This window comes from Salvelinus fontinalis, chromosome 24 (assembly GCF_029448725.1).
Source record: "Salvelinus fontinalis isolate EN_2023a chromosome 24, ASM2944872v1, whole genome shotgun sequence".
In the NCBI taxonomy this organism is placed as follows: Eukaryota; Metazoa; Chordata; class Actinopteri; order Salmoniformes; family Salmonidae; genus Salvelinus; species Salvelinus fontinalis.
Genome location: NC_074688.1, coordinates 44,794,210 through 44,820,067, shown reverse-complemented (window position 1 = coordinate 44,820,067; position 25,858 = coordinate 44,794,210). Strand labels below are relative to the sequence as shown.

Genomic DNA, 25,858 nt, shown 5'->3' with positions numbered 1-25,858 from the left:
CTCCCATGTCTAGCAAGGACTCCTCCCCCCGAAGGCCCAACTTCCTGCCTTTATACTAACACACTTACCACAGTACAATGAATGGGCAAGAGGGGGGGGGGGGGGCAAAAACTGAGTTACACTAATAACAAATGAATATATCTCAATCAGGTAAATAAATCATAAAGGTACCTACCTAATATTTCATCATATACATTAATATTTAATATATTTACACAAATGTACATGGAGCTCAGTATGTTCAGTCTTTTATACAAATATGTCCAAATCGGCTCTAACACCCTGCTTACTATAAAACGGAGAGGATTGCCCCCCCCCCTCAGTTGTTTTGAAGAGTAATATCGCTCTGTTCGTATACTTGGATATACTGCGTATTGGGGAGGCAGGTAGTCTAGCAGCGAAGAGCGTTGGGCCAGTAACCAAAAGGTCGTTGGTTCAAATCCCTGAGCTGGCGAGGAGGTGGTGAAATCTGCTTTTCTGCTTTTGAACAAGGCAGTTAACCCCCCCATCAACTGCTCCCCGTCGATTTTAAAGGCAGCCCTCTGCACCTCTCTGATTCAGACACATTTTGGTTGAATGCATTCAGTTGTGACTGACTAGGTTTCCCCGTTTGTTTAATTCTACGGATGAAATGACATCTTCTGCCTGTCCTGTTTTTACAAAAGAAATGGAGAATGAGACAGAATCAGGGATCAGCAACATTGTGTGGTGCATTATCTGACTAACACAAGTCCTGTATCATCCCTGCCTCTCTCCATCCATCGCTATCCCTCACAGAACCAGTAAAGCACACATCTTTTTTATGTTGGTATTGCATGCATGCTGCGTAGGCTTCCCAGTGCTGTGTTCCATGTTGCGTAGGCTTCCCAGTGCTGTGTTCCATGTTGCGTAGGCTTCCCAGTGCTGTGTTCCATGTTGTGTAGGATTCCCAGTGCTGGGTTCCATGTTGCGTAGGCTTCCCAATGCTGTGTTCCATGTTGCGTAGGCTTCCCAGTGCTGGGTTCCATGTTGCGTAGAATTCCCAGTGCTGTGTTCCATGTTGTGTAGGATTCCCAGTGCTGGGTTCCATGTTGCGTAGGCTTCCCAGTGCTGTGTTCCATGTTGCGTAGGCTTCCCAGTGCTGGGTTCCATGTTGCGTAGGCTTCCCAGTGCTGGGTTCCATGCTGCGTAGGCTTCCCAGTGCTGTGTTCCATGTTGCGTAGATTTCCCAGTGCTGTGTTCCATGTTGCGTAGGCTTCCCAGTGCTGTGTTCCATGTTGCGTAGGCTTCCCAGTGCTGGGTTCCATGTTGCGTAGGCTTCCCAGTTTCCACCTTTTATCAACAAAATAAAGTAACCCTACCCCTAGGTTCAGATTAGGTGTGTTAGGTATCCTACTCCTGGGGTCAGATTAGGTGTGTTAGGTATCCTACTCCTGGGGTCAGATTAGGTGTGTTAGGTATCCTACTCCTGGGGTCAGATTAGGTGTGTTAGGTATCCTACTCCTGGGGTCAGATTAGGTGTGTTAGGTACCCTAGCTCTGGGTTCAGATTAGGTGTGTTAGGTATCCTACTCCTGGGGTCAGATTAGGTGTGTTAGGTATCCTACTCCGGGGTTCAGATTAGGTGTGTTAGGTATCCTACTCCTGGGGTCAGATTAGGTGTGTTAGGTCCCCTACTCCTGGGGTCAGATTAGGTGTGTTAGGTCCCCTACTCCTGGGGTCAGATTAGGTGTGTTAGGTATCCTACTCCTGGGGTCAGATTAGGTGTGTTAGGTCCCCTACTCCTGGGGTCAGATTAGGTGTGTTAGGTACTCTGTTTAGAATGCTGCTCTGGTGGAACCATGGCGTGCAGAAGGCTCAGCGCTCATTGGCCAAGAGCTGCTACCCCAGAGCAACCCTGGTTGATGGCACTCTACCCATGAACCCTGGATGATGGTACCCTAACCCTGAACCCTGGATGATGGTACCCTACCCATGAACCCTGGATGATGGTACCCTACCCCTGAACCCTGGATGATGGTACCCTACCCCTGAACCCTGGATGATGGTACTCTACCCCTGAACCCTGGATGATGGTAACCTACCCATGAACCCTGGATGATGGTACTCTACCCCTGAACCCTGGATGATGGTACTCTATCCCTGAACCCTGGATGATGATACTCTACCCATGAACCCTGGATGATGGTCCCCTACCCATGAACCCTGGATGATCTCCCTTTCTCTCTCTCCCCCCCTCTCTCTCTCCCTTTCTCTCTCTTTTCCCCTCTCTCCTTTTCTCTATCCCCCCTCTCTCTATCCCCTTCTCTCTCTCCCCCTCTCCCTTTCTTTCTCTTCCCCCTCTATCCCTTTCTCTATTTCCACCCCTTCCCTTTTTTTCTCTTCCCCCTCTTTCCCTTTCTCTATCTCCCCCCTCTCCCCTTTTCTCTCCTCCCCCCTCTCTCCCTTTCTCTCTCCCCCCCCTCTCTCCATTTCTCTCTCTTCCCCCTTCTCTCCCTTTCTTTCTCTTTCCCCCTCTCTCCCTTTCTCTCTCTTCCCCCCTCTCTCCCTTTCTTTCTCTGTCTCTCAGTGATCTCTCTCAGTGCTGTCTCTCTGTGTTCCCTCTTTAATAAGTCAGAAGTTCCTCTCTCTCATCTTTCTCCTCTCTCTCTCTCTCTCTCTCTCTCTCTCTCTCTCTCTCTCTCTCTCTCTCTCTGTTGCTCTCTCTTTCTCTCGCTCTCTTTCTCTCTGTCTCTCTCTTTCTCTCCCTCTCTTTCTCTCTGTGTCTCTCTTTCTCTTTGTGATGTATGTGACTCAATGGAATAGAAGTGTTTTACTTGTGACCTCATTAAGCTCAAGACATACACTACATGACCAAAAGTAGGCCTTTATGGTAGAGTACCCAGACGGAAGCCACTCCTCAGTAAAAGGCACATGACAGCCCGCTTTGAGTTTGCCAAAGGCACCAAAAGGACTCTCAGACCATGAGAAACAAGATTCTCTCTGTCTCTCTTTCTCTCTTTGTGATGTATGTGACTCAATGGAATATAAGTGTTTTACTTGTGACCTCATAAAGCTCAAGACATACACTACATGACCAAAAGTATGTGGACACTTCCTGTCCAACATCTAATTCCAAAATCATGGGCATTAGTTGGTCCCCCCTTAGCTGCTATAACAGCCTCCACTCTTCTGGGAAGGCTTTCCACTAGATGCTGGAACATTGCTGCGGGGACTTGCTTCCATTCAGCCACACGAGCATTAGTGAGGTCGGGCAGTGATGTTGGGCGAATAGGCCTGGCTCACAGTCGGCATTCCAATTAATCCCAAAGGTGTTCGATGGGGTTGAGGTTAAGCTCTGTGCAGGCCAGTCAAGTTCTTCCACACTGAACTCAACAAACCGTTTCTCTATGGACCTTGCTTTGTGCACTGGGGCAATATCATGCTGAAACAGGAAAGGGACTTCCCCAAACTGTTGCCACAAAGTTGGAAGCATAGAATCATCTAGAATGCCATTGTATGCTGTAGAGTTAAGATTTCCCTTCACTGGAACTAAGGGGCCCGGACCATGAAAAACAGCCTCAACAATGTCCACAAACTTTTGGCCATGTAGCGTACGTAGGAATAAGAAAATATATTTTTTCATGTTTTTTTGTGGAGGGGTAGGTCATCTTCGATCAGTGTAATTGTCTGAATCTTTTCCAATCCCTCATATATTTTTATGTAAATATATATAACATATATATAAAGAATAAATGCTGTATTATTTTCCCCTTTCCTTACCATCCCTCCCTTAATTGGGACAACTCTTAGGCTTCTACTTCCAGCTCATAAATACTACACCATATACATTTTATGGACACAGTATATTTTACAATAGTTATCTTTTGTTTGTTTTTAGTCCCGTCCTTTAGCTCCCCTCAACCCCTCCCATCTATCTCTGAACACCATCCAGTCCCGTCCTTTAGCTCCCCTCAACCCCTCCCATCTATCTTTGAACACCACCCAGTCCCATCCTTCAACCCCTCCCATCTATCTCTGAACACCACCCAGTCCCATCCTTCAGCTCCCCTCAACCCCTCCCATCTATCTTTGAACACCATCCAGTCCCATCCTTCAGCTCCCCTCAACCCCTCCCATCTATCTCTGAACACCACCCAGTCCCATCCTTCAGCTCCCCTCAACCCCTCCCATCTATCTTTGAACACCATCCAGTCCCATCCTTCAGCTCCCCTCAACCCCTCCCATCTATCTCTGAACACCATCCAGTCCCATCCTTCAGCTCCCCTCAACCCCTCCCATCTATCTCTGAACACCATCCAGTACCATCCTCCCCTCAACCCCTCCCATCTATCTCTGAACACCATCCAGTCCCATCCTTCAGCTCCCCTCAACCCCTCCCATCTATCTCTGAACACCATCCAGTCCCATCCTTCAGCTCCCCTCAACCCCTCCCATCTATCTCTGAACACCATCCAGTACCATCCTCCCCTCAACCCCTCCCATCTATCTCCTAACACCATCCAGTCCCATCCTTCAGCTCCCCTCAACCCCTCCCATCTATCTCTGAACACCATCCAGTCCCATCCTTCAGCTCTCCTCAACCCCTCCCATCTATCTCTGAACACCACCCAGTCCCATCCTTCAGCTCTCCTCAACCCCTCCCATCTATCTCTGAACACCACCCATTCTCATCCTTCAGCTCCCCTCAACCCCTCCCATCTATCTCTGAACACCATCCAGTCCCATCCTTCAGCTCCCCTCAACCCCTCCCATCTATCTCTGACCACCATCCAGTCCCATCCTCCCCTCAACCCCTCCCATCTATCTCTGAACACCATCCAGTCCCATCCTCCCCTCAACCCCTCCCATCTATCTCTGAACACCATCCAGTCCCATCCTTCAGCTCCTCTCAACCCCTCCCATCTATCTCTGACCACCATCCAGTCCCATCCTCCCCTCAACCCCTCCCATCTATCTCTGAACACCATCCAGTCCCATCCTTCAGCTCTCCTCAACCCCTCCCATCTATCTCTGAACACCATCCAGTCCCATCCTCCCCTCAACCCCTCCCATCTATCTCTGAACACCACCCAGTCCCATCCTCTCCTCAACCCCTCCCATCTATCTCTGAACACCGTCCAGCTTTGATTTCTATTTGCCGTATATATTTCAACTGTGCTGTGATGTTTGACAAAAGCTCTGAACCTTTTATATTCTCATAGTTTCTAAGGATTGTAAATAAAAAATAAATAAATAATGTTGCTAAGAGTTTTATTATCTTATTGAGCGATTGACTATGACTTTTTAAATCACTCAGTCGTGCTATCGGCAGAGTTAGCTCCAGGTAAATGTTGCAATTCTTCAGCCATTCCTGGACATGTGACCAATAACAAGCTACATATGGACGGTACCAAAACAAATGATCTAATGATTCTGTCTCTTTACAATAACATCTGCAGAGCTGGGATGGTTTATATATACACTGCTCAAAAAAATAAAGGGAACACTTAAACAACACAATGTAACTCCAAGTCAATCACACTTCTGTGAAATCAAACTGTCCACTTAGGAAGCAACACTGATTGACGATAAATGTCACATGCTGTTGTGCAAATGGAATAGACAAAAGGTGGAAATTATAGGCAATTAGCAAGACACCCCCAAAAACAGGAGTGATTCTGCAGGTGGTGACCACAGACCACTTCTCAGTTCCTATGCTTCCTGGCTGATGTTTTGGTCACTTTTGAATGCTGGTGGTGCTCTCACTCTAGTGGTAGCATGAGACGGAGTCTACAACCCACACAAGTGGCTCAGGTAGTGCAGTTCATCCAGGATGGCACATCAATGCGAGCTGTGGCAAGAAGGTTTGCTGTGTCTGTCAGCGTAGTGTCCAGAGCATGGAGGCGCTACCAGGAGACAGGCCAGTACATCAGGAGACGTGGAGGAGGCTGTAGGAGGGCAACAACCCAGCAGCAGGACCGCTACCTCCGCCTTTGTGCAAGGAGGTGCACTGCCAGAGCCCTGCAAAGTGACCTCCAGCAGGCCACAAATGTGCATGTGTCAGCATATGGTCTCACAAGGGGTATGAGGATCTCATCTCGGTACCTAATGGCAGTCAGGCTACCTCTGGCGAGCACATGGAGGGCTGTGCGGCCCCACAAAGAAATGCCACCCCACACCATGACTGACCCATCGCCAAACCGGTCATGCTGGAGGATGTTGCAGGCAGCAGAACGTTCTCCACGGCGTCTCCAGACTCTGTCACGTCTGTCACATGTGCTCATGTGCTCAGTGTGAACCTGCTTTCATCTGTGAAGAGCACAGGGCGCCAGTGGCGAATTTGCCAATCTTGGTGTTCTCTGGCAAATTCGAAACGTCCTGCACGGTGTTGGGCTGTAAGCACAACCCCCACCTGTGGACGTCGGGCCCTCATACCACCCTCATGGAGTCTGTTTCTGACCGTTTGAGCAGACACATGCACATTTGTGGCCTGCTGGAGGTCATTTTGCAGGGCTCTGGCAGTGCACCTCCTTGCACAAAGGCGGAGGTAGCGGTCCTGCTGCTGGGTTGTTGCCCTCCTACGGCCTCCTCCACGTCTCCTGATGTACTGGCCTGTCTCCTGGTAGCGCCTGCATGCTCTGGACACTACGCTGACAGACACAGCAAACCTTTTTGCCACAGTTCGCATTGATGTGGCATCCTGGATGAATTGCACTACCTGAGCCACTTGCGTGGGTTGTAGACTCCGTCTCATGCTACCACTAGAGTGAGAGCACCGCCAGCATTCAAAAGTGACCAAAACATCAGCCAGGAAGCATAGGAACTGAGAAGTGGTCTGTGGTCACCACCTGCAGAATCACTCCTTTATTTGGGGTGTCTTGCTAATTGCCTATAATTTCCACCTTTTGTCTATTCCATTTGCACAACAGCATGTGAAATTTATTGTCAATCAGTGTTGCTTCCTAAGTGGACAGTTTGATTTCACAGAAGTGTGATTGACTTGGAGTTACATTGTGTTGTTTAAATGTTCCCTTTATTTTTTTGAGCAGTGTATATGACTTTCTATTGGTTCCAAGAATCTTGTAAAATAATTTCAATTGAAAAACTCTATGTTTTGAATTCGGCATTGTTTTGTGCATCAGTTCATAAACCATGTGCCATGGAATCGGTACGTCGAGAATCTCTTCCCAACTACAGTGCATTCTGTCAATTAGTGTATCAATTAGTATCAATTAGTGTATCAATTAGTATCAATTAGTGTATCAATTAGTGTATCAATTAGAGTATCAATTAGTATCAATTTGTGTATCAATTAGTATCAATTAGTGTATCAATTAGTGTATCAATTAGTATCAATTAGTGTATCAATTAGAGTATCAATTAGTATCAATTAGTGTATTTGAGTTTAACCATAATATTTGTTGTAATATTTGTTCTGTCTTTTCTGGTGGATTGAAACTGAAATCGCAACCAGCTTTCTATAGTCTTGTTTCAAAAATAATGATATTATGGAGATGATTTCATTTTCAAATAACCGAAAGTGAGAGGTTGTAATCTGAATAAAGGGAGAGGTTGTAATCTGAATAAAGGGAGAGGTTGTAATCTGAATAAAGGGAGAGGTTGTAATCTGAATAAAGGGAGAGGTTGTAATCTGAATAAAGGGAGAGGTTGTAATCTGAATAAAGGGAGAGGTTGTAATCTGAATAAAGGGAGAGGTTGTAATCTGAATAAAGGGAGAGGTTGTAATCTGAATAAAGGGAGAGGTTGTAATCTGAATAAAGGGAGAGGTTGTAATCTGAATAAAGGTAGAGGTTGTAATCTGAATAAAGGGAGAGGTTGTAATCTGAATAAAGGGAGAGATTGTAATCTGAATAAAGGGAGAGGTTGTAATCTGAGTAAAGGGAGAGGTTGTAATCTGAATAAAGCGAGAGGTTGTATTCTGAATAAAGGGAGAGGTTGTAATCTGAATAAAGGGAGAGGTTGTATTCTGAATAAAGGGAGAGGTTTTAATATGAATAAAGGGAGAGGTTGTAATCTGAATAAAGGGAGAGGTTGTAATCTGAATAAAGGGAGAGGTTGTAATCTGAATAAAGTGAGAGGTTGTAATCTGAATAAAGGGAGAGGTTGTAATCTGAATAAAGGGAGAGGTTGTAATCTGAATAAAGGGAGAGATGGTAATCTGAATAAAGTGAGAGGTTGTAATCTGAATAAAGGGAGAGGTTGTAATCTGAATAAAGGGAGAGGTTGTAATCTGAATAAAGGGAGAGATGGTAATCTGAATAAAGTGAGAGGTTGTAATCTGAATAAAGGGAGAGGTTGTAATCTGAATAAAGGGAGAGGTTGTAATCTGAATAAAGGGAGAGGTTGTAATCTGAATAAAGGGAGAGGTTGTAATCTGAATAAAGGGAGAGGTTGTAATCTGAATAAAGGGAAAAAGGCCATTCTTGAACATGGGGTGAGACATTCTTACTTATCTGCTATACAACCAGTTTGGATTTAAATATAACTTTTGTATGATTGAAGCTTTTAGTGATAGGTCTAATACTTAAATACTTTGTCAGAAATGATTAAATATGAATGATTCAAAACATCAAGTGAAAGAAGCTTGGACAGCTAATGCCAAAATATGTCTCCCAGTTCAGTTTCTTAGATATTTCATTAAAGAGATGCATTACTTACTTACTTAACATCGAAGATGTTATGCATTACTTTATATTATTATGAGATGCATTACTTAACATCGAATGAAAGAAAACATGTTGAGTAACACCACGTCAAGGGAACTTTATTTAATAATGTACTTAACTGATGTTGAAAATATTGACAGCTAATAATGTAGTGCAGTGCTTTAGACCGCTGCGCCACTCGGGAGGCCATTTTGAGCTTTTTTTTTAAGGTTATATGGAACAGTCAGAATATGCTTTTTGGATCAAAGATCAAAGAGCCCAGGTGAAGGAGGGAGGTGATGGATGGTAAGTTTTAAAGAGTTCATGGACGTGGGTGTAAGTCTGGAAAACATGCAGTCGAATAAGGATGTAATGTTACATGTTACAGTCTGGAAATCCACCGACATCACATACTTTCATTTGAAACACGGAGTGAAGAAAAAAGGGTTTTAACCACATTCATTTGTAAGCGTGTTTTTTATTCAAGTTGCAAGCGAGTACAAAAGTTGGAAAAAGTGAAAAGCCACACACTTCACTTTGTCCAAAGAGAAATTTAAACTGGAAAGGGATACGTTGATTTAAAAAAAAAACAGACACAAGCGTAATAATACAATAATAATATAATATGCCGTCACCACTGTATCTAGATGGTTGGGTTGTTTGTTCTAATCCACCACTGTATCTAGATGGTTGGGTTGTTTGTTCTAATCCATCACTGTATCTAGATGGTTGGGTTGTTTGTTCTAATCCACCACTGTATCTAGATGGTTGGGTTGTTTGTTCTAATCCATCACTGTATCTAGATGGTTGGGTTGTTTGTTCTAATCCACCACTGTATCTAGATGGTTGGGTTGTTTGTTCTAATCCATCACTGTATCTAGATGGTTGGGTTGTTTGTTCTAATCCATCACTGTATCTAGATGGTTGGGTTGTTTGTTCTAATCCACCACTGTATCTAGATGGTTGGATTGTTTGTTCTAATCCATCACTGTATCTAGATGGTTGGGTCGTTTGTTCTAATCCACCACTGTATCTAGATGGTTGGGTTGTTTGTTCTAATCCACCACTGTATCTAGATGGTTGGGTCGTTTGTTCTAATCCACCACTGTATCTAGATGGTTGGGTTGTTTGTTCTAATCCATCACTGTATCTAGATGGTTGGGTAGTTTGTTCTAATCCACCACTGTATCTAGATGGTTGGGTTGTTTGTTCTAATCCATCACTGTATCTAGATGGTTGGGTCGTTTGTTCTAATCCACCACTGTATCTAGATGGTTGGGTTGTTTGTTCTAATCCACCACTGTATCTAGATGGTTGGGTCGTTTGTTCTAATCCACCACTGTATCTAGATGGTTGGGTAGTTTGTTCTAATCCACCACTGTATCTAGATGGTTGGGTCGTTTGTTCTAATCCACCACTGTATCTAGATGGTTGGATTGTTTGTTCTAATCCACCACTGTATCTAGATGGTTGGGTCGTTTGTTCTAATCCACCACTGTATCTAGATGGTTGGGTTGTTTGTTCTAATCCACCACTGTATCTAGATGGTTGGGTCGTTTGTTCTAATCCACCACTGTATCTAGATGGTTGGGTCGTTTGTTCTAATCCACCACTGTATCTAGATGGTTGGGTCGTTTGTTCTAATCCACCACTGTATCTAGATGGTTGGGTTGTTTGTTCTAATCCATCACTGTATCTAGATGGTTGGGTAGTTTGTTCTAATCCACCACTGTATCTAGATGGTTGGGTTGTTTGTTCTAATCCATCACTGTATCTAGATGGTTGGGTCGTTTGTTCTAATCCACCACTGTATCTAGATGGTTGGGTTGTTTGTTCTAATCCACCACTGTATCTAGATGGTTGGGTCGTTTGTTCTAATCCACCACTGTATCTAGATGGTTGGGTTGTTTGTTCTAATCCATCACTGTATCTAGATGGTTGGGTAGTTTGTTCTAATCCACCACTGTATCTAGATGGTTGGGTTGTTTGTTCTAATCCATCACTGTATCTAGATGGTTGGGTAGTTTGTTCTAATCCACCACTGTATCTAGATGGTTGGGTCGTTTGTTCTAATCCACCACTGTATCTAGATGGTTGGGTCGTTTGTTCTAATCCACCACTGTATCTAGATGGTTGGGTAGTTTGTTCTAATCCACCACTGTATCTAGATGGTTGGATTGTTTGTTCTAATCCACCACTGTATCTACATCAGTACAACTTGTTCTCGACACTCCAATAAACAATAATGTTGTTTGACATAAAAATGTAATTACAAATGAAATATACAGTTTTAAATGTAAATATCCAGTAGCCTATAGGCCTCAGCCAGACAACGTTCGTAATTACAGCCACATTACAGTACATGATGTGCTCTTGCGGAACAGTAAAATATTGTCAAAATATCTTAACAAAAACACATGACATAGCTGATAATGACAATGACAACTTCCAAAAACAAATGTTGTGCTGCCCTAATGCAATACATCCTCTGTAAAGTACAAATGAACAACGAAAGGGGGGCATGAATAGCCGTGCTAGCCCAATGACGACGTGTAGTAAAATCAGGGGAGCGCAACTTTGGTTTTAGAAGTGGGAGGGGCATAACTTTAAAAAAAAGAAATGTTTTAAATTGTTTTATTCAGTTGGATAAACACTCCAAACAGCCAACCCGACCGCTCGGAGGCATCTGCATGGTCCTAAAGCACACCGCTGCCTCGTTTTATATCACATTCCAATAATAAAACTGGGTGGGGGGACATGTCCCCCCCCCCCCCTGTCCCCAGTGAAAGCTGTGGCCCCTGAGTAAAATGTACAGTACAGTGTTCACAAATCAACAGATAAGTTCATAAATGACTGAAATGCATACATATCACAATATAATGTTGGGAGACCATTAGAAAACACTATCCAGTGAACATATAAACTTCTGAGAAGTGTTTTAACATATAGGATTGATTATGATTTTCATGGAACTATTCAGATTCTGGGTCATTATGCAACATGAAATTCAACACGTGTTACATGAGCATAGGGGGGGGAGGAACAAAGCGATGGAACTGTGAGAAGGAGACAAACGAGAGAGAAAACAATTGCAATACTTTTATAAATGCGGAACCTGCTTTTCCCTAAATTAATTGTCGGAAAATTAATTGCTTAAGATAATGTTGTTTGGTGGTTGGGATGTGGATACTATTGTAGGTGTTAGGGACATGTTAGGGCTGAATCTCACAGAACCAACGACCTCTCACAGAACCAACGATCTCTCACAGATCCAACTACCTCTCACAGAACCAGCAATCTCTCACAGAACCAACTACCTCTCACAGAACCAACGATCTCTCACAGAACCAACGACCTCTCACAGAACCAACGACCTCTCACAGATCCAACGACCTCTCACAGATCCAACAATCTCTCACAGATCCAACAATCTCTCACAGATCCAACAATCTCTCACAGATCCAACAATCTCTCACAGAACCAACAATCTCTCACAGAACCAACAATCTCTCACAGATCCAACAATCTCTCACAGAACCAATGGCCTTTCACAGATCCAACAATCTCTCACAGATCCAACAATCTCTCACAGAACCAACGACCTCTCACAGATCCAACAATCTCTCACAGAACCAACAATCTCTCACAGAACCAACAACCTCTCACAGAACCAACGACCTCTCACAGAACCAACGACCTTTCACATATCCAACAATCTCTCACAGAACCAACAATCTCTCACAGAACCAACAACCTCTCACAGAACCAACGACCTTTCACAGATCCAACGCTGTTCAGAGTAACATGATTGATCGTTCCAGGCCAATACCGGGTCATTGTGAATGCCGATAATCTCAGCACAGTTCTCTTCAGCTCCTCCATTCGGTTCTTCGGTTCTAGTCCAGTAACTTGCGGTCAGTGGGTTCCCGTCCACCCATCTCCAGGTTCCCTCAACTTCTCGGTCAGTCAGACCGATCCAGGTTCTGTGGCCCAATGTTTTGATGAAAACTTGTTCCTCTCTGCTGTTTATGATCACCAGGTCTGCTCCTCTGTCCAGACAGTCCTGTCTGCTCTCGGTCCAGTTTTTAGTGTCAAGGGAGATGAAATAACAACTGCATCTGGACTGTATTATCCAGTCTTGGGGACATATGTTACGGACGTCTTTCTCACATACCAACTGGTTTCTCCCTTCGCTCAGGTTGTCGACTAAACGCAGGGAGACGTTAAGAATGACTTGTAGGACACACAGCAACCCAAAACCCACGGCAACTAATCTGTAGACTCTTCTCCTTGAGTGCTGAGCTGATCCTGAGCTGTCTCCGTTGTCCTGGTCGGCTGTCACATTTTCATACGCATGTGTAGGAGCTTGATCCACAGATGAATCCTCAATGAAGCTCTCCATAATGTTCCAACTTGGTTCGTTTTTCAATCAAGTCTGTGAGGCCCAAACTCAACATCACATCCCTTCTTCACTGCTTATTTCGTAACACGAACAGGAAGTTGATGGAAAGGACATTACATCACAATCGTTTTTTTTAATTTTTAGATATCCACACTGTGACCAAGTTCCTCTTAACAATGTTAAGCACGTTCATATGTGTCTCAAGACAAGAAGCATCAAAAGACAACGTTGCCACATAAAGGGTTCATTTTCTGTAAGGCCTTGTCAGTGGTCATTGTATTAGATGTCAGCTAGCTAGTCAAAGGGTTGATTTTCACAACCCCGCCTCTTTCTTATTAACTACAGCTCCACCCAACGCGTGTTTTATATAACTGGCCTACCAGTAATCTCTGGTTTAATAACTGTACATTTACCGCCATCTAGAGGCTAACGCTTGAATCGCATTACATTTTGACAGGGACACGCCTTGTTTAAGGTTATACAATAAACAGGCACCGAAGAACAGCAGAATGGTTGTCGCTATCTACCACAGCCACAAAGTCAATTGACAATATCGTAAAAATGTATGAAAAAGAAACGTGATTTTTGTGTGTTAATTTAAGGTTAGGGTTAGCAGTGTGGTTAAGGTTAGCAGTGTGGTTAAGGTTAGGGTTAGCAGTGTGGTTAAGGTTAGGGTTAGCAGTGTGGTTAAGGTTAGGGTTAGCAGTGTGGTTAAGGTTAGGGTTAGCAGTGTGGTTAAGGTTAGCAGTGTGGTTAAGGTTAGGGTTAGCAGTGTGGTTAGGGTTAGGGTTAGCAGTGTGGTTACGGTTAGGGTTAGCAGTGTGGTTAAGGTTAGGGTTAGCAGTGTGGTTAAGGTTAGGGTTAGCAGTGTGGTTAAGGTTAGGGTTAGCAGTGTGGTTAAGGTTAGGGTTAGCAGTGTGGTTAAGGTTAGGGTTAGCAGTGTGGTTAAGGTTAGGGTTAGCAGTGTGGTTAAGGTTAGGGTTAGCAGTGTGGTTAAGGTTAGGGTTAGCAGTGTGGTTAAGGTTAGGGTTAGCAGTGTGGTTAAGGTTAGGGTTAGCAGTGTGGTTAAGGTTAGGGTTAGCAGTGTGGTTAAGGTTAGGGTTAGCAGTGTGGTTAAGGTTAGGGTTAGCAGTGTGGTTAAGGTTAGGGTTAGCAGTGTGGTTAAGGTTAGGGTTAGCAGTGTGGTTAAGGTTAGGGTTAGCAGTGTGGTTAAGGTTCAGGGTTAGCAGTGTGGTTAAGGTTAGGGTTAGCAGTGTGGTTAAGGTTAGGGTTAGCAGTGTGGTTAAGGTTAGGGTTAGCAGTGTGGTTAAGGTTAGGGTTAGCAGTGTGGTTAAGGTTAGGGTTAGCAGTGTGGTTAAGGTTAGGGTTAGCAGTGTGGTTAAGGTTAGGGTTAGCAGTGTGGTTAAGGTTAGGGTTAGCAGTGTGGTTAAGGTTCAGGGTTAGCAGTGTGGTTAAGGTTAGGGTTAGCAGTGTGGTTAAGGTTAGGGTTAGCAGTGTGGTTAAGGTTAGGGTTAGCAGTGTGGTTAAGGTTAGGGTTAGCAGTGTGGTTAAGGTTAGGGTTAGCAGTGTGGTTAAGGTTAGCAGTGTGGTTAAGGTTAGGGTTAGCAGTGTGGTTAAGGTTAGGGTTAGCAGTGTGGTTAAGGTTAGGGTTAGCAGTGTGGTTAAGGTTAGGGTTAGCAGTGTGGTTAAGGTTCAGGGTTAGCAGTGTGGTTAAGGTTAGGGTTAGCAGTGTGGTTAAGGTTAGGGTTAGCAGTGTGGTTAAGGTTAGGGTTAGCAGTGTGGTTAAGGTTAGGGTTAGCAGTGTGGTTAAGGTTAGGGTTAGCAGTGTGGTTAAGGTTAGGGTTAGCAGTGTGGTTAAGGTTAGGGTTAGCAGTGTGGTTAAGGTTAGGGTTAGCAGTGTGGTTAAGGTTCAGGGTTAGCAGTGTGGTTAAGGTTAGGGTTAGCAGTGTGGTTAAGGTTAGGGTTAGCAGTGTGGTTAAGGTTAGGGTTAGCAGTGTGGTTAAGGTTAGGGTTAGCAGTGTGGTTAAGGTTAGGGTTAGCAGTGTGGTTAAGGTTAGCAGTGTGGTTAAGGTTAGGGTTAGCAGTGTGGTTAAGGTTAGGGTTAGCAGTGTGGTTAGGGTTAGGGTTAGCAGTGTGGTTAAGGTTAGGGTTAGCAGTGTGGTTAAGGTTCAGGGTTAGCAGTGTGGTTAGGGTTAGGGTTAGCAGTGTGGTTAAGGTTAGGGTTAGCAGTGTGGTTAAGGTTAGGGTTAGCAGTGTGGTTAAGGTTAGGGTTAGCAGTGTGGTTAAGGTTAGGGTTAGCAGTGTGGTTAAGGTTAGGGTTAGCAGTGTGGTTAGGGTTAGGGTTAGCAGTGTGGTTAAGGTTAGGGTTAGCAGTGTGGTTAAGGTTAGGGTTAGCAGTGTGGTTAAGGTTAGGGTTAGCATTGTGGTTAAGGTTAGGGTTAGCAGTGTGGTTAAGGTTAGGGTTAGCAGTGTGGTTAGGGTTAGGGTTAGCAGTGTGGTTAAGGTTAGGGTTAGCAGTGTGGTTAAGGTTAGGGTTAGCAGTGTGGTTAAGGTTAGGGTTAGCATTGTGGTTAAGGTTAGGGTTAGCAGTGTGGTTAAGGTTAGGGTTAGCAGTGTGGTTAAGGTTCAGGGTTAGCAGTGTGGTTAAGGTTAGGGTTAGCAGTGTGGTTAAGGTTAGGGTTAGCAGTGTGGTTAAGGTTAGGGTTAGCAGTGTGGTTAAGGTTAGGGTTAGCAGTGTGGTTAAGGTTAGGGTTAGCAGTGTGGTTAAGGTTAGGGTTAGCAGTGTGGTTAAGGTTAGGGTTAGCAGTGTGGTTAAGGTTCAGGGTTAGCATGGGGAATACAGTCCGTAGCTCTGGGGAACCATGCGTTGACACGGGGAGGGAAACTTGGTTAGTGGGCTGTCTGAAACCTTGTCTTCGGCGTCTGGGGGTGGGTGCTTGGGGAATGTCATTGCCAGAGAGGGGATTTGTGGGGGTTCCTGGGGTTTGGGGAGAAGAGGCCCCTCTGTATGGGGCTAACCTGTCCCGTTGCAGTGCCACCTTTCTCCCCCTGGGAGGAAGCTGCACCCGGTAAACAACCTCCCCTACCCTCTCCAGGACGCTGCAGGGTCCCACCCAGTGACTGTCCAACTTGGGGCATCTGCCTTTTTTCCTTAGCGGGCTGTAGACCCAGACCAGCTCCCCAGCCACAAAGTGCCTTCCCCGGGTGTGCACGTCATAGTTCCTGTTGTGCCTCACACCTGCATTCACCAGGTGCTCTCTGGCGAATGTGTGGTGCTGTCTCCAGGCGGTCCTGGAGTCTCCGGGCATACTCCGGCCCCGAACATGAGGGCTATCTAGGGGCCGAACAAACCTCATCTCCGCAGGGGTGCGGATCTCTCTCCCCGGCATGAGGAGGGCAGGCGTGCAGGAGGTGGAGTCTTGGACAGCGGAGCAGCATGCCATGAGGACCATGGGCAGGTGCTTGTCCCAGTCACGCTGATGTTTGGCTGAGAGACGATGGCTAGCTGCTGTCCAAGCGGTTTGAAGTGCTCCACAAGGCCATCCCTTTGAGGATGGAGAGGAGTAGTGTGGGTCTTGTGCAATACCCAGCCTCTTACACATGGTGGCGAGCACACAGGAATCAAAGTTTCTAACCTCGGTCGCTGTGGATGGACTCCGCAGCTCCAAACCTGCTGAACATCCCCGCTGTACCCACAGGTCCCAGAGTTCACCCAACACATATCATGAGGTGGCACCACAGGTCCCAGAGTTCACCCAACACATATCATGAGGTGGCACCACAGGTCCCAGAGTTCACCCAACACATATCATGATGTGGCACCACAGGTCCCAGAGTCCACCCAACACATATCATGAGGTGGCACCACAGGTCCCAGAGTTCACCCAACACATATCATGAGGTGGCACCACAGGTCCCAGAGTTCACCCAACCAATATCATGAGGTGGCACCACAGGTCCCAGAGTTCACCCAACACATATCATGAGGTGGCACCACAGGACCCAGAGTTCACCCAACACATATCATGAGGTGGCACCACAGGTCCCAGAGTTCACCCAACACATATCATGAGGTGGCACCACAGGTCCCAGAGTTCACCCAACACATATCATGAGGTGGCACCACAGGTCCCAGAGTTCACCCAACACATATCATGAGATGACACCACAGGTCCCAGAGTTCACCCAACACAAATCATGAGGTGGCACCACAGGTCCCAGAGTCCACCCAAAACATATCATGAGGTGGCACCACAGGACCCAGAGTTCACCCAACACATATCATGATGTGGCACCACAGGTCCCAGAGTGGTGGGGCAATTTTTTTCTCCCTCTGGGGTTTGGCAACCCAACCAGGTTAAACTCCAGGCCCTATAGGGTATGAAGGGACCAGAGTTTCTCTAGTTAGTTCACATGGTTTTAAAACACTTCTGACAAAAACAGGGAGGGTAAAAAACCTGAAGCAACCTTGTACTTGTTGGTATGAATCATATTTTAAAAACGAGACAGGGTTTCCTTTACACAGACATAACAGCTGTGATAACAGAACCCACGAGGCTCAGCTTGGTTTATGCAGGTTTGCATCATGTAGACCTGTGCAACTGTATTGAAAATAGTTACACACACAGTTGAGCAACGCAGTTAACCCACTGCTCCCCGGGCGCCGAAGACGTAGATGTTGATCATGACAGCCCACCGCAACTCTCTGATTCAGAGGGGTTAAATGAGGAAGACACACCTCTCTGATTCAGAGGGGTTAAATGAGGAAGACACATTTCAGTTGAATACATTTCAGTTGTACTGACTAGCTATCCCCCCCTTTCCCTTTATGTCATCACTATTGTGTTGATTGACTAATTACAGTTTTGGATTGATAATGTCTAGGTAGGCTACAAACCCAAGTTTGAATATAAACCAAATTTGATCACGTTCACATTTTTCTCCTTACACAAATAAATGGGCTTTGAATACATAATGTTACTGCTTCGATGACCCTGGCCAGAGTGGACATGGGGCATTCTGTAACCTCTATGCAGCTGCAGCGATCAGTAAGCCTATAGTTGATCAGACTGAAAAATTGTCTTTTTTTCGTCCCATACAGTCTATTGAGACCAGGTTGATTTAGCAAACATGATAAACATATCACTACCAACAGACACAAGCAAAAACTTTTTAAAAGAAATGTTGCAGCAGCCTCCACCTAAACAATAGTAATCTCAGATCTGACATGCTGTGAGCGCAGTCTGGTCTCATAGACTAGACGTAACATAATAAATGTAAATCTGGTGAACTCAAATTACTATGATATATGAAAGGAGGGTGGATGGGTGGGTGTATAATGTGAAAATCTAGCAACCCAAAGGATGCCTGTTTGAATCTCATGATGGACAATTTTTTTATTTTAGCTAGTGAGCAACTTTGCAACTACTTAGCATGTTAGCTAACCCTTCCCTTATAACCCAAACCTTAACCCTTTAACCTAACTGCTAACCATAACACTAACACTAACCCCTAGCCTAGCTAACGTTAGCCAGTTAGCTGTACGTTTTGCAGATTCGTAACATATCATACGAATCGCAATAAAAAATGTATACTGTACATACCATACGAAACGTAACACATACTAAATGGAGTGTTTTAAATTTATGTACAGAATAACATGAAAATGCTCTGAGACCAGGTTGGCTAAATAAATACCTGGGGAAAGTGTCTCTTTGCTAAACCTGCATTGTGCCCGGGCCTCGCGACCGTGGATTTCTGTACATCTGATTGGTCAAAACACACACAGAACTTGCAGCGCTCTGACATGTGAAGGACAGATACAATTTGCACGAGTTGACGAATCATGAGGCAAGTTGTCACGTTCTGACCATAGTTCTTTTGTATTTTCTGTGTTTTAGTGTGGTCAGGGCGTGATTTGGGTGGGTTATCCATGTGTTGTGTTTCTATGTTGGGTTTGTTGTTTGGCCTGATATGGTTCTCAATCAGAGGCAGGTGTTAGTCGTTGTCTCTGATTGGAAACCATATTTAGGTAGCCTGTTTTGTGTTGGGTTTTGTGGGTGGTTGTCTTCTGTCTTTGTGTCTATGCACCAGATAGGACTGTTTCGGTTTTGCCGGGTTTTGTCGTTATTAAACATGATGAACACTAACTACGCTGCGTCTTGGTCCGATCCCTGATACACCTCCTCTTCCGACGAAGAGTAGGAAATCTGCCGTTACACAAGTCAGTCTAAAAAAGCGGTAGAATACTTTTTATTCTCCTTTTAACATTTTCACATCAATGTTTTTATTATACTAAATCAAAATGGATTGAAAACTGCTGGGACAAATGTCAGCTCGCCACACATTTACCCTGCCGCCGTGTAATCTTGTTTGGTTATAGTGCCTACCAGTAATCTTGTTTGGTTATAGTGCATACCAGTAATCTTGTTGGTTGTATGGCCTACCAGTCATCTTGTTGGTTATAGTGCCTACCAGTAATCTTGTTTGGTTATAGTGCCTACCAGTCATCTTGTTGGTTGTATGGCCTACCAGTCATCTTGTTGGTTGTAGGGCCTACCAGTAATCTTGTTGGTTGTAGGGCCTACCAGTAATCTTGTTTGGTTGTAGGGCCTACCAGTAATCTTGTTTGGTTGTAGGGTCTACCAGTAATATTGTTGGTTGTAGGGCCTACCAGTAATCTTGTTTGGTTGTAGGGCCTACCAGTAATATTGTTGGTTATAGTGCCTACCAGTCATCTTGTTGGTTATAGGGCCTACCAGTCATCTTGTTGGTTATAGGGCCTACCAGTCATCTTGTTGGTTGTAGGGCCTACCAGTCATCTTGTTGGTTGTAGGGCCTACCAGTAATCTTGTTGGTTGTAGGGCCTACCAGTAATATTGTTGGTTATAGGGCCTACCAGTCATCTTGTTGGTTGTAGGGCCTACCAGTAATCTTGTTGGTTATAGGGTCTACCAGTCATCTTGTTGGTTGTAGGGCCTACCAGTCATCTTGTTGGTTGTAGGGCCTACCAGTAATCTTGTTGGTTGTAGGGCCTACCAGTCATCTTGTTGGTTGTAGGGCCTACCAGTCATCTTGTTGGTTGTAGGGCCTACCAGTCATCTTGTTGGTTGTAGGGCCTACCAGTAATCTTGTTGGTTGTAGGGCCTACCAGTAATCCTGTTGGTTGTAGTGCCTACCAGTCATCTTGTTGGTTGTAGGGCCTACCAGTCATCTTGTTGGTTATAGGGCCTACCAGTAATCTTGTTGGTTATAGGGCCTACCAGTCATCTTGTTGGTTATAGGGCCTACCAGTCATCTTGTTGGTTGTAGGGCCTACCAGTAGTCTTGTTGGTTATAGGGCCTACCAGTAATCTTGTCGGTTGTGTCTCATTTCAGAGAACACAGCTCAGTGTGTCCTCATCCGGCTACCATTGATACAGCTCTGCTTTTTCCATAATGTGTCAAATTACTAAACATTTCACTGTCTTTGTTCCCTGTCAGTAACATAATGTTGTGTAGGAGGATGAAACGACAGAAATGAGGAGTTAGTCATAAAGACTTGTTTTATTGCTCCGTTAGGCTACCTGCCGCCCTACATCAGATAGACAGGGATCCTCATTTAGTCTACCTGCCACCCTATATCAGATAGACAGGGATCCTTATTTAGGCTACCTGCCGCCCTACATCAGACAGACAGGGATCCTCATTTAGTCTACCTGCCACCCTATATCAGATAGACAGGGCTCTTCATTTAGGCTACCTGCCACCCTATATCAGATAGACAGGGATCCTCATTTAGGCTACCTGCCGCCCTACATCAGATAGACAGGGATCATCATTTAGGCTACCTGCCGCCCTATATCAGATAGACAGGGATCTTCATTTAGGCTACCTGCCACCCTACATCAGATAGACAGGGATCTTCATTTAGGCTACCTGCCGCCCTACATCAGATAGACAGGGCTCCTCATTTAGGCTACCTGCCGCCCTACATCAGATAGACAGGGCTCTTCATTTAGGCTACCTGCCACCCTACATCAGATAGACAGGGCTCTTCATTTAGGCTACCTGCAGCCCTACATCAGATAGACAGGGATCCTCATTTAGGCTACCTGCCGCCCTACATCAGATAGACAGGGATCCTCATTTAGGCTACCTGCCGCCCTACATCAGATAGACAGGGATCCTCATTTAGGCTACCTGCCGCCCTATATCAGATAGACAGGGCTCCTCATTTAGGCTACCTGCCGCCCTATATCAGATAGACAGGGCTCCTCATTTAGGCTACCTGCCGCCCTATATCAGATAGACAGGGCTCCTCATTTAGGCTACCTGCCGCCCTACACCAGATAGACAGGGCTCTTCATTTAGGCTACCTGCCGCCCTACATCAGATAGACAGGGATCCTCATTTAGGCTACCTGCCGCCCTACATCAGATAGACAGGGCTCCTCATTTAGGCTACCTGCCGCCCTACATCAGAGAGACAGGGATCCTCATTTAGGCTACCTGCCGCCCTACATCAGATAGACAGGGATCATCATTTAGGCTACCTGCCGCCCTACATCAGATAGACAGGGCTCTTCATTTAGGCTACCTGCCGCCCTATATCAGATAGACAGGGATCATCATTTAGGCTACCTGCCGCCCTATATCAGATAGACAGGGCTCCTCATTTAGGCTACCTGCCACCCTATATCAGAGAGACAGGGATCCTCATTTAGGCTACCTGCCGCCCTACATCAGACACACAGGGCTCCTCATTTAGGCTACCTGCCGCCCTACATCAGAGAGACAGGGATCCTCATTTAGGTTACCTGCCACCCTATATCAGATGGACAGGGATCCTCATTTAGGCTACCTGCCGCCCTATATCAGATAGACAGGGCTCCTCATTTAGGCTACCTGCCACCCTATATCAGATAGACAGGGATCCTCATTTAGGCTACCTGCCGCCCTATATCAGACAGACAGGGATCCTCATTTAGGCTACCTGCCGCCCTATATCAGATAGACAGGGCTCTTCATTTAGGCTACCTGCCGCCCTATATCAGATAGACAGGGATCCTCATTTAGGCTACCTGCCGCCCTATATCAGATAGACAGGGAACCTCATTTAGGCTACCTGCCGCCCTATATCAGACAGACAGGGATCCTCATTTAGGCTACCTGCCGCCCTATATCAGACAGACAGGGATCCTCATTTAGGCTACCTGCCGCCCTATATCAGATAGACAGGGCTCTTCATTTAGGCTACCTGCCGCCCTATATCAGATAGACAGGGATCCTCATTTAGGCTACCTGCCGCCCTATATCAGATAGACAGGGATCCTCATTTAGGCTACCTGCCACCCTATATCAGATAGACAGGGCTCCTCATTTAGGCTACCTGCCGCCCTATATCAGATAGACAGGGCTCCTCATTTAGGCTACCTGCCGCCCTATATCAGATAGACAGGGCTCCTCATTTAGGCTACCTGCCGCCCTACACCAGATAGACAGGGCTCTTCATTTAGGCTACCTGCCGCCCTACATCAGATAGACAGGGATCCTCATTTAGGCTACCTGCCGCCCTACATCAGATAGACAGGGCTCCTCATTTAGGCTACCTGCCGCCCTACATCAGAGAGACAGGGATCCTCATTTAGGCTACCTGCCGCCCTACATCAGATAGACAGGGATCATCATTTAGGCTACCTGCCGCCCTACATCAGATAGACAGGGCTCTTCATTTAGGCTACCTGCCGCCCTATATCAGATAGACAGGGATCATCATTTAGGCTACCTGCCGCCCTATATCAGATAGACAGGGCTCCTCATTTAGGCTACCTGCCGCCCTATATCAGATAGACAGGGATCATCATTTAGGCTACCTGCCGCCCTACATCAGATAGAAAGGGCTCCTCATTTAGGCTACCTGCCGCCCTACATCAGATAGACAGGGCTCCTCATTTAGGCTACCTGCCGCCCTATATCAGATAGACAGGGAACCTCATTTAGGCTACCTGCCGCCCTATATCAGACAGACAGGGATCCTCATTTAGGCTACCTGCCGCCCTATATCAGATAGACAGGGCTCTTCATTTAGGCTACCTGCCGCCCTATATCAGATAGACAGGGCTCCTCATTTAGGCTACCTGCCGCCCTATATCAGATAGACAGGGCTCCTCATTTAGGCTACCTGCCACCCTATATCAGATAGACAGGGCTCCTCATTTAGGCTACCTGCCACCCTATATCAGAGAGACAGGGATCCTCATTTAGGCTACCTGCCGCCCTACATCAGACAGACAGGGCTCCTCATTTAGGCTACCTGCCGCCCTACATCAGAGAGACAGGGATCCTCATTTAGGTTACCTGCCACCCTATATCAGATAGACAGGGATCCTCATTTAGGCTACCTGCCGCCCTATATCAGATAGACAGGGCTCCTCATTTAGGCTACCTGCCACCCTATATCAGATAGACAGGGATCCTCATTTAGGCTACCTGCCGCCCTATATCAGACAGACAGGGATCCTCATTTAGGCTACCTGCCGCCCTATATCAGATAGACAGGGCTCTTCATTTAGGCTACCTGCCGCCCTATATCAGATAGACAGGGATCCTCATTTAGGCTACCTGCCGCCCTATATCAGATAGACAGGGAACCTCATTTAGGCTACCTGCCGCCCTATATCAGACAGACAGGGATCCTCATTTAGGCTACCTGCCGCCCTATATCAGACAGACAGGGATCCTCATTTAGGCTACCTGCCGCCCTATATCAGATAGACAGGGCTCTTCATTTAGGCTACCTGCCGCCCTATATCAGATAGACAGGGATCCTCATTTAGGCTACCTGCCGCCCTATATCAGATAGACAGGGATCCTCATTTAGGCTACCTGCCACCCTATATCAGATAGACAGGGCTCCTCATTTAGGCTACCTGCCGCCCTATATCAGATAGACAGGGCTCCTCATTTAGGCTACCTGCCGCCCTATATCAGATAGACAGGGCTCCTCATTTAGGCTACCTGCCGCCCTACACCAGATAGACAGGGATCTTCATTTAGGCTACCTGCCGCCCTACATCAGATAGACAGGGATCCTCATTTAGGCTACCTGCCGCCCTACATCAGATAGACAGGGCTCCTCATTTAGGCTACCTGCCGCCCTACATCAGAGAGACAGGGATCCTCATTTAGGCTACCTGCCGCCCTACATCAGATAGACAGGGATCATCATTTAGGCTACCTGCCGCCCTACATCAGATAGACAGGGCTCTTCATTTAGGCTACCTGCCGCCCTATATCAGATAGACAGGGATCATCATTTAGGCTACCTGCCGCCCTATATCAGATAGACAGGGCTCCTCATTTAGGCTACCTGCCGCCCTATATCAGATAGACAGGGATCATCATTTAGGCTACCTGCCGCCCTACATCAGATAGAAAGGGCTCCTCATTTAGGCTACCTGCCGCCCTACATCAGATAGACAGGGCTCCTCATTTAGGCTACCTGCCGCCCTATATCAGATAGACAGGGCTCCTCATTTAGGCTACATGCCGCCCTACATCAGACAGACAGGGCTCCTCATTTAGGCTACCTGCCACCCTATATCAGATAGACAGGGCTCCTCATTTAGGCTACCTGCCACCCTATATCAGAGAGACAGGGATCCTCATTTAGGCTACCTGCCGCCCTACATCAGACAGACAGGGCTCCTCATTTAGGCTACCTGCCACCCTACATCAGAGAGACAGGGATCCTCATTTAGGTTACCTGCCACCCTATATCAGATAGACAGGGATCCTCATTTAGGCTACCTGCCGCCCTATATCAGATAGACAGGGCTCCTCATTTAGGCTACCTGCCACCCTATATCAGATAGACAGGGATCCTCATTTAGGCTACCTGCCGCCCTATATCAGACAGACAGGGATCCTCATTTAGGCTACCTGCCGCCCTATATCAGATAGACAGGGCTCTTCATTTAGGCTACCTGCCGCCCTATATCAGATAGACAGGGATCCTCATTTAGGCTACCTGCTGCCCTATATCAGATAGACAGGGAACCTCATTTAGGCTACCTGCCGCCCTATATCAGACAGACAGGGATCCTCATTTAGGCTACCTGCCGCCCTATATCAGACAGACAGGGATCCTCATTTAGGCTACCTGCCGCCCTATATCAGATAGACAGGGCTCTTCATTTAGGCTACCTGCCGCCCTATATCAGATAGACAGGGATCCTCATTTAGGCTACCTGCCGCCCTATATCAGATAGACAGGGATCCTCATTTAGGCTACCTGCCACCCTATATCAGATAGACAGGGCTCCTCATTTAGGCTACCTGCCGCCCTACATCAGACAGACAGGGATCCTCATTTAGGCTACCTGCCGCCCTACATCAGATAGACAGGGCTCCTCATTTAGGCTACCTGCCGCCCTACATCAGATAGACAGGGCTCTTCATTTAGGCTACCTGCCGCCCTACATCAGATAGACAGGGCTCCTCATTTAGGCTACCTGCCGCCCTACATCAGATAGACAGGGCTCCTCATTTAGGCTACCTGCCGCCCTACATCAGACAGACAGGGCTCCTCATTTAGGCTACCTGCCGCCCTACATCAGATAGACAGGGCTCATCATTTAGGCTACCTGCCGCCCTACATCAGATAGACAGGGCTCCTCATTTAGGCTACCTGCCGCCCTACATCAGAGACAGGGATCCTCATTTAGGCTACCTACCGCCCTACATCAGACAGACAGGGCTCCTCATTTAGGCTACCTGCCGCCCTACATCAGACAGACAGGGCTCCTCATTTAGGCTACCTGCCGCCCTATATCAGATAGACAGGGCTCC

General features: G+C 46.3%; 1 protein-coding gene across 1 annotated transcript; it reads right to left on the bottom strand.

Annotated features, from left to right (window-relative positions):
• Positions 1 to 9,084: 9,084 nt before the first annotated feature.
• Positions 9,085 to 13,389, bottom strand: LOC129822478 (CD209 antigen-like protein A). The gene has a single exon (XM_055880784.1). The coding sequence runs from the start codon at positions 13,026 to 13,028 to the stop codon at positions 12,384 to 12,386; it is 645 nt and encodes a 214-aa protein (XP_055736759.1). The 5' UTR covers positions 13,029 to 13,389; the 3' UTR covers positions 9,085 to 12,383.
• Positions 13,390 to 25,858: the final 12,469 nt, after the last annotated feature.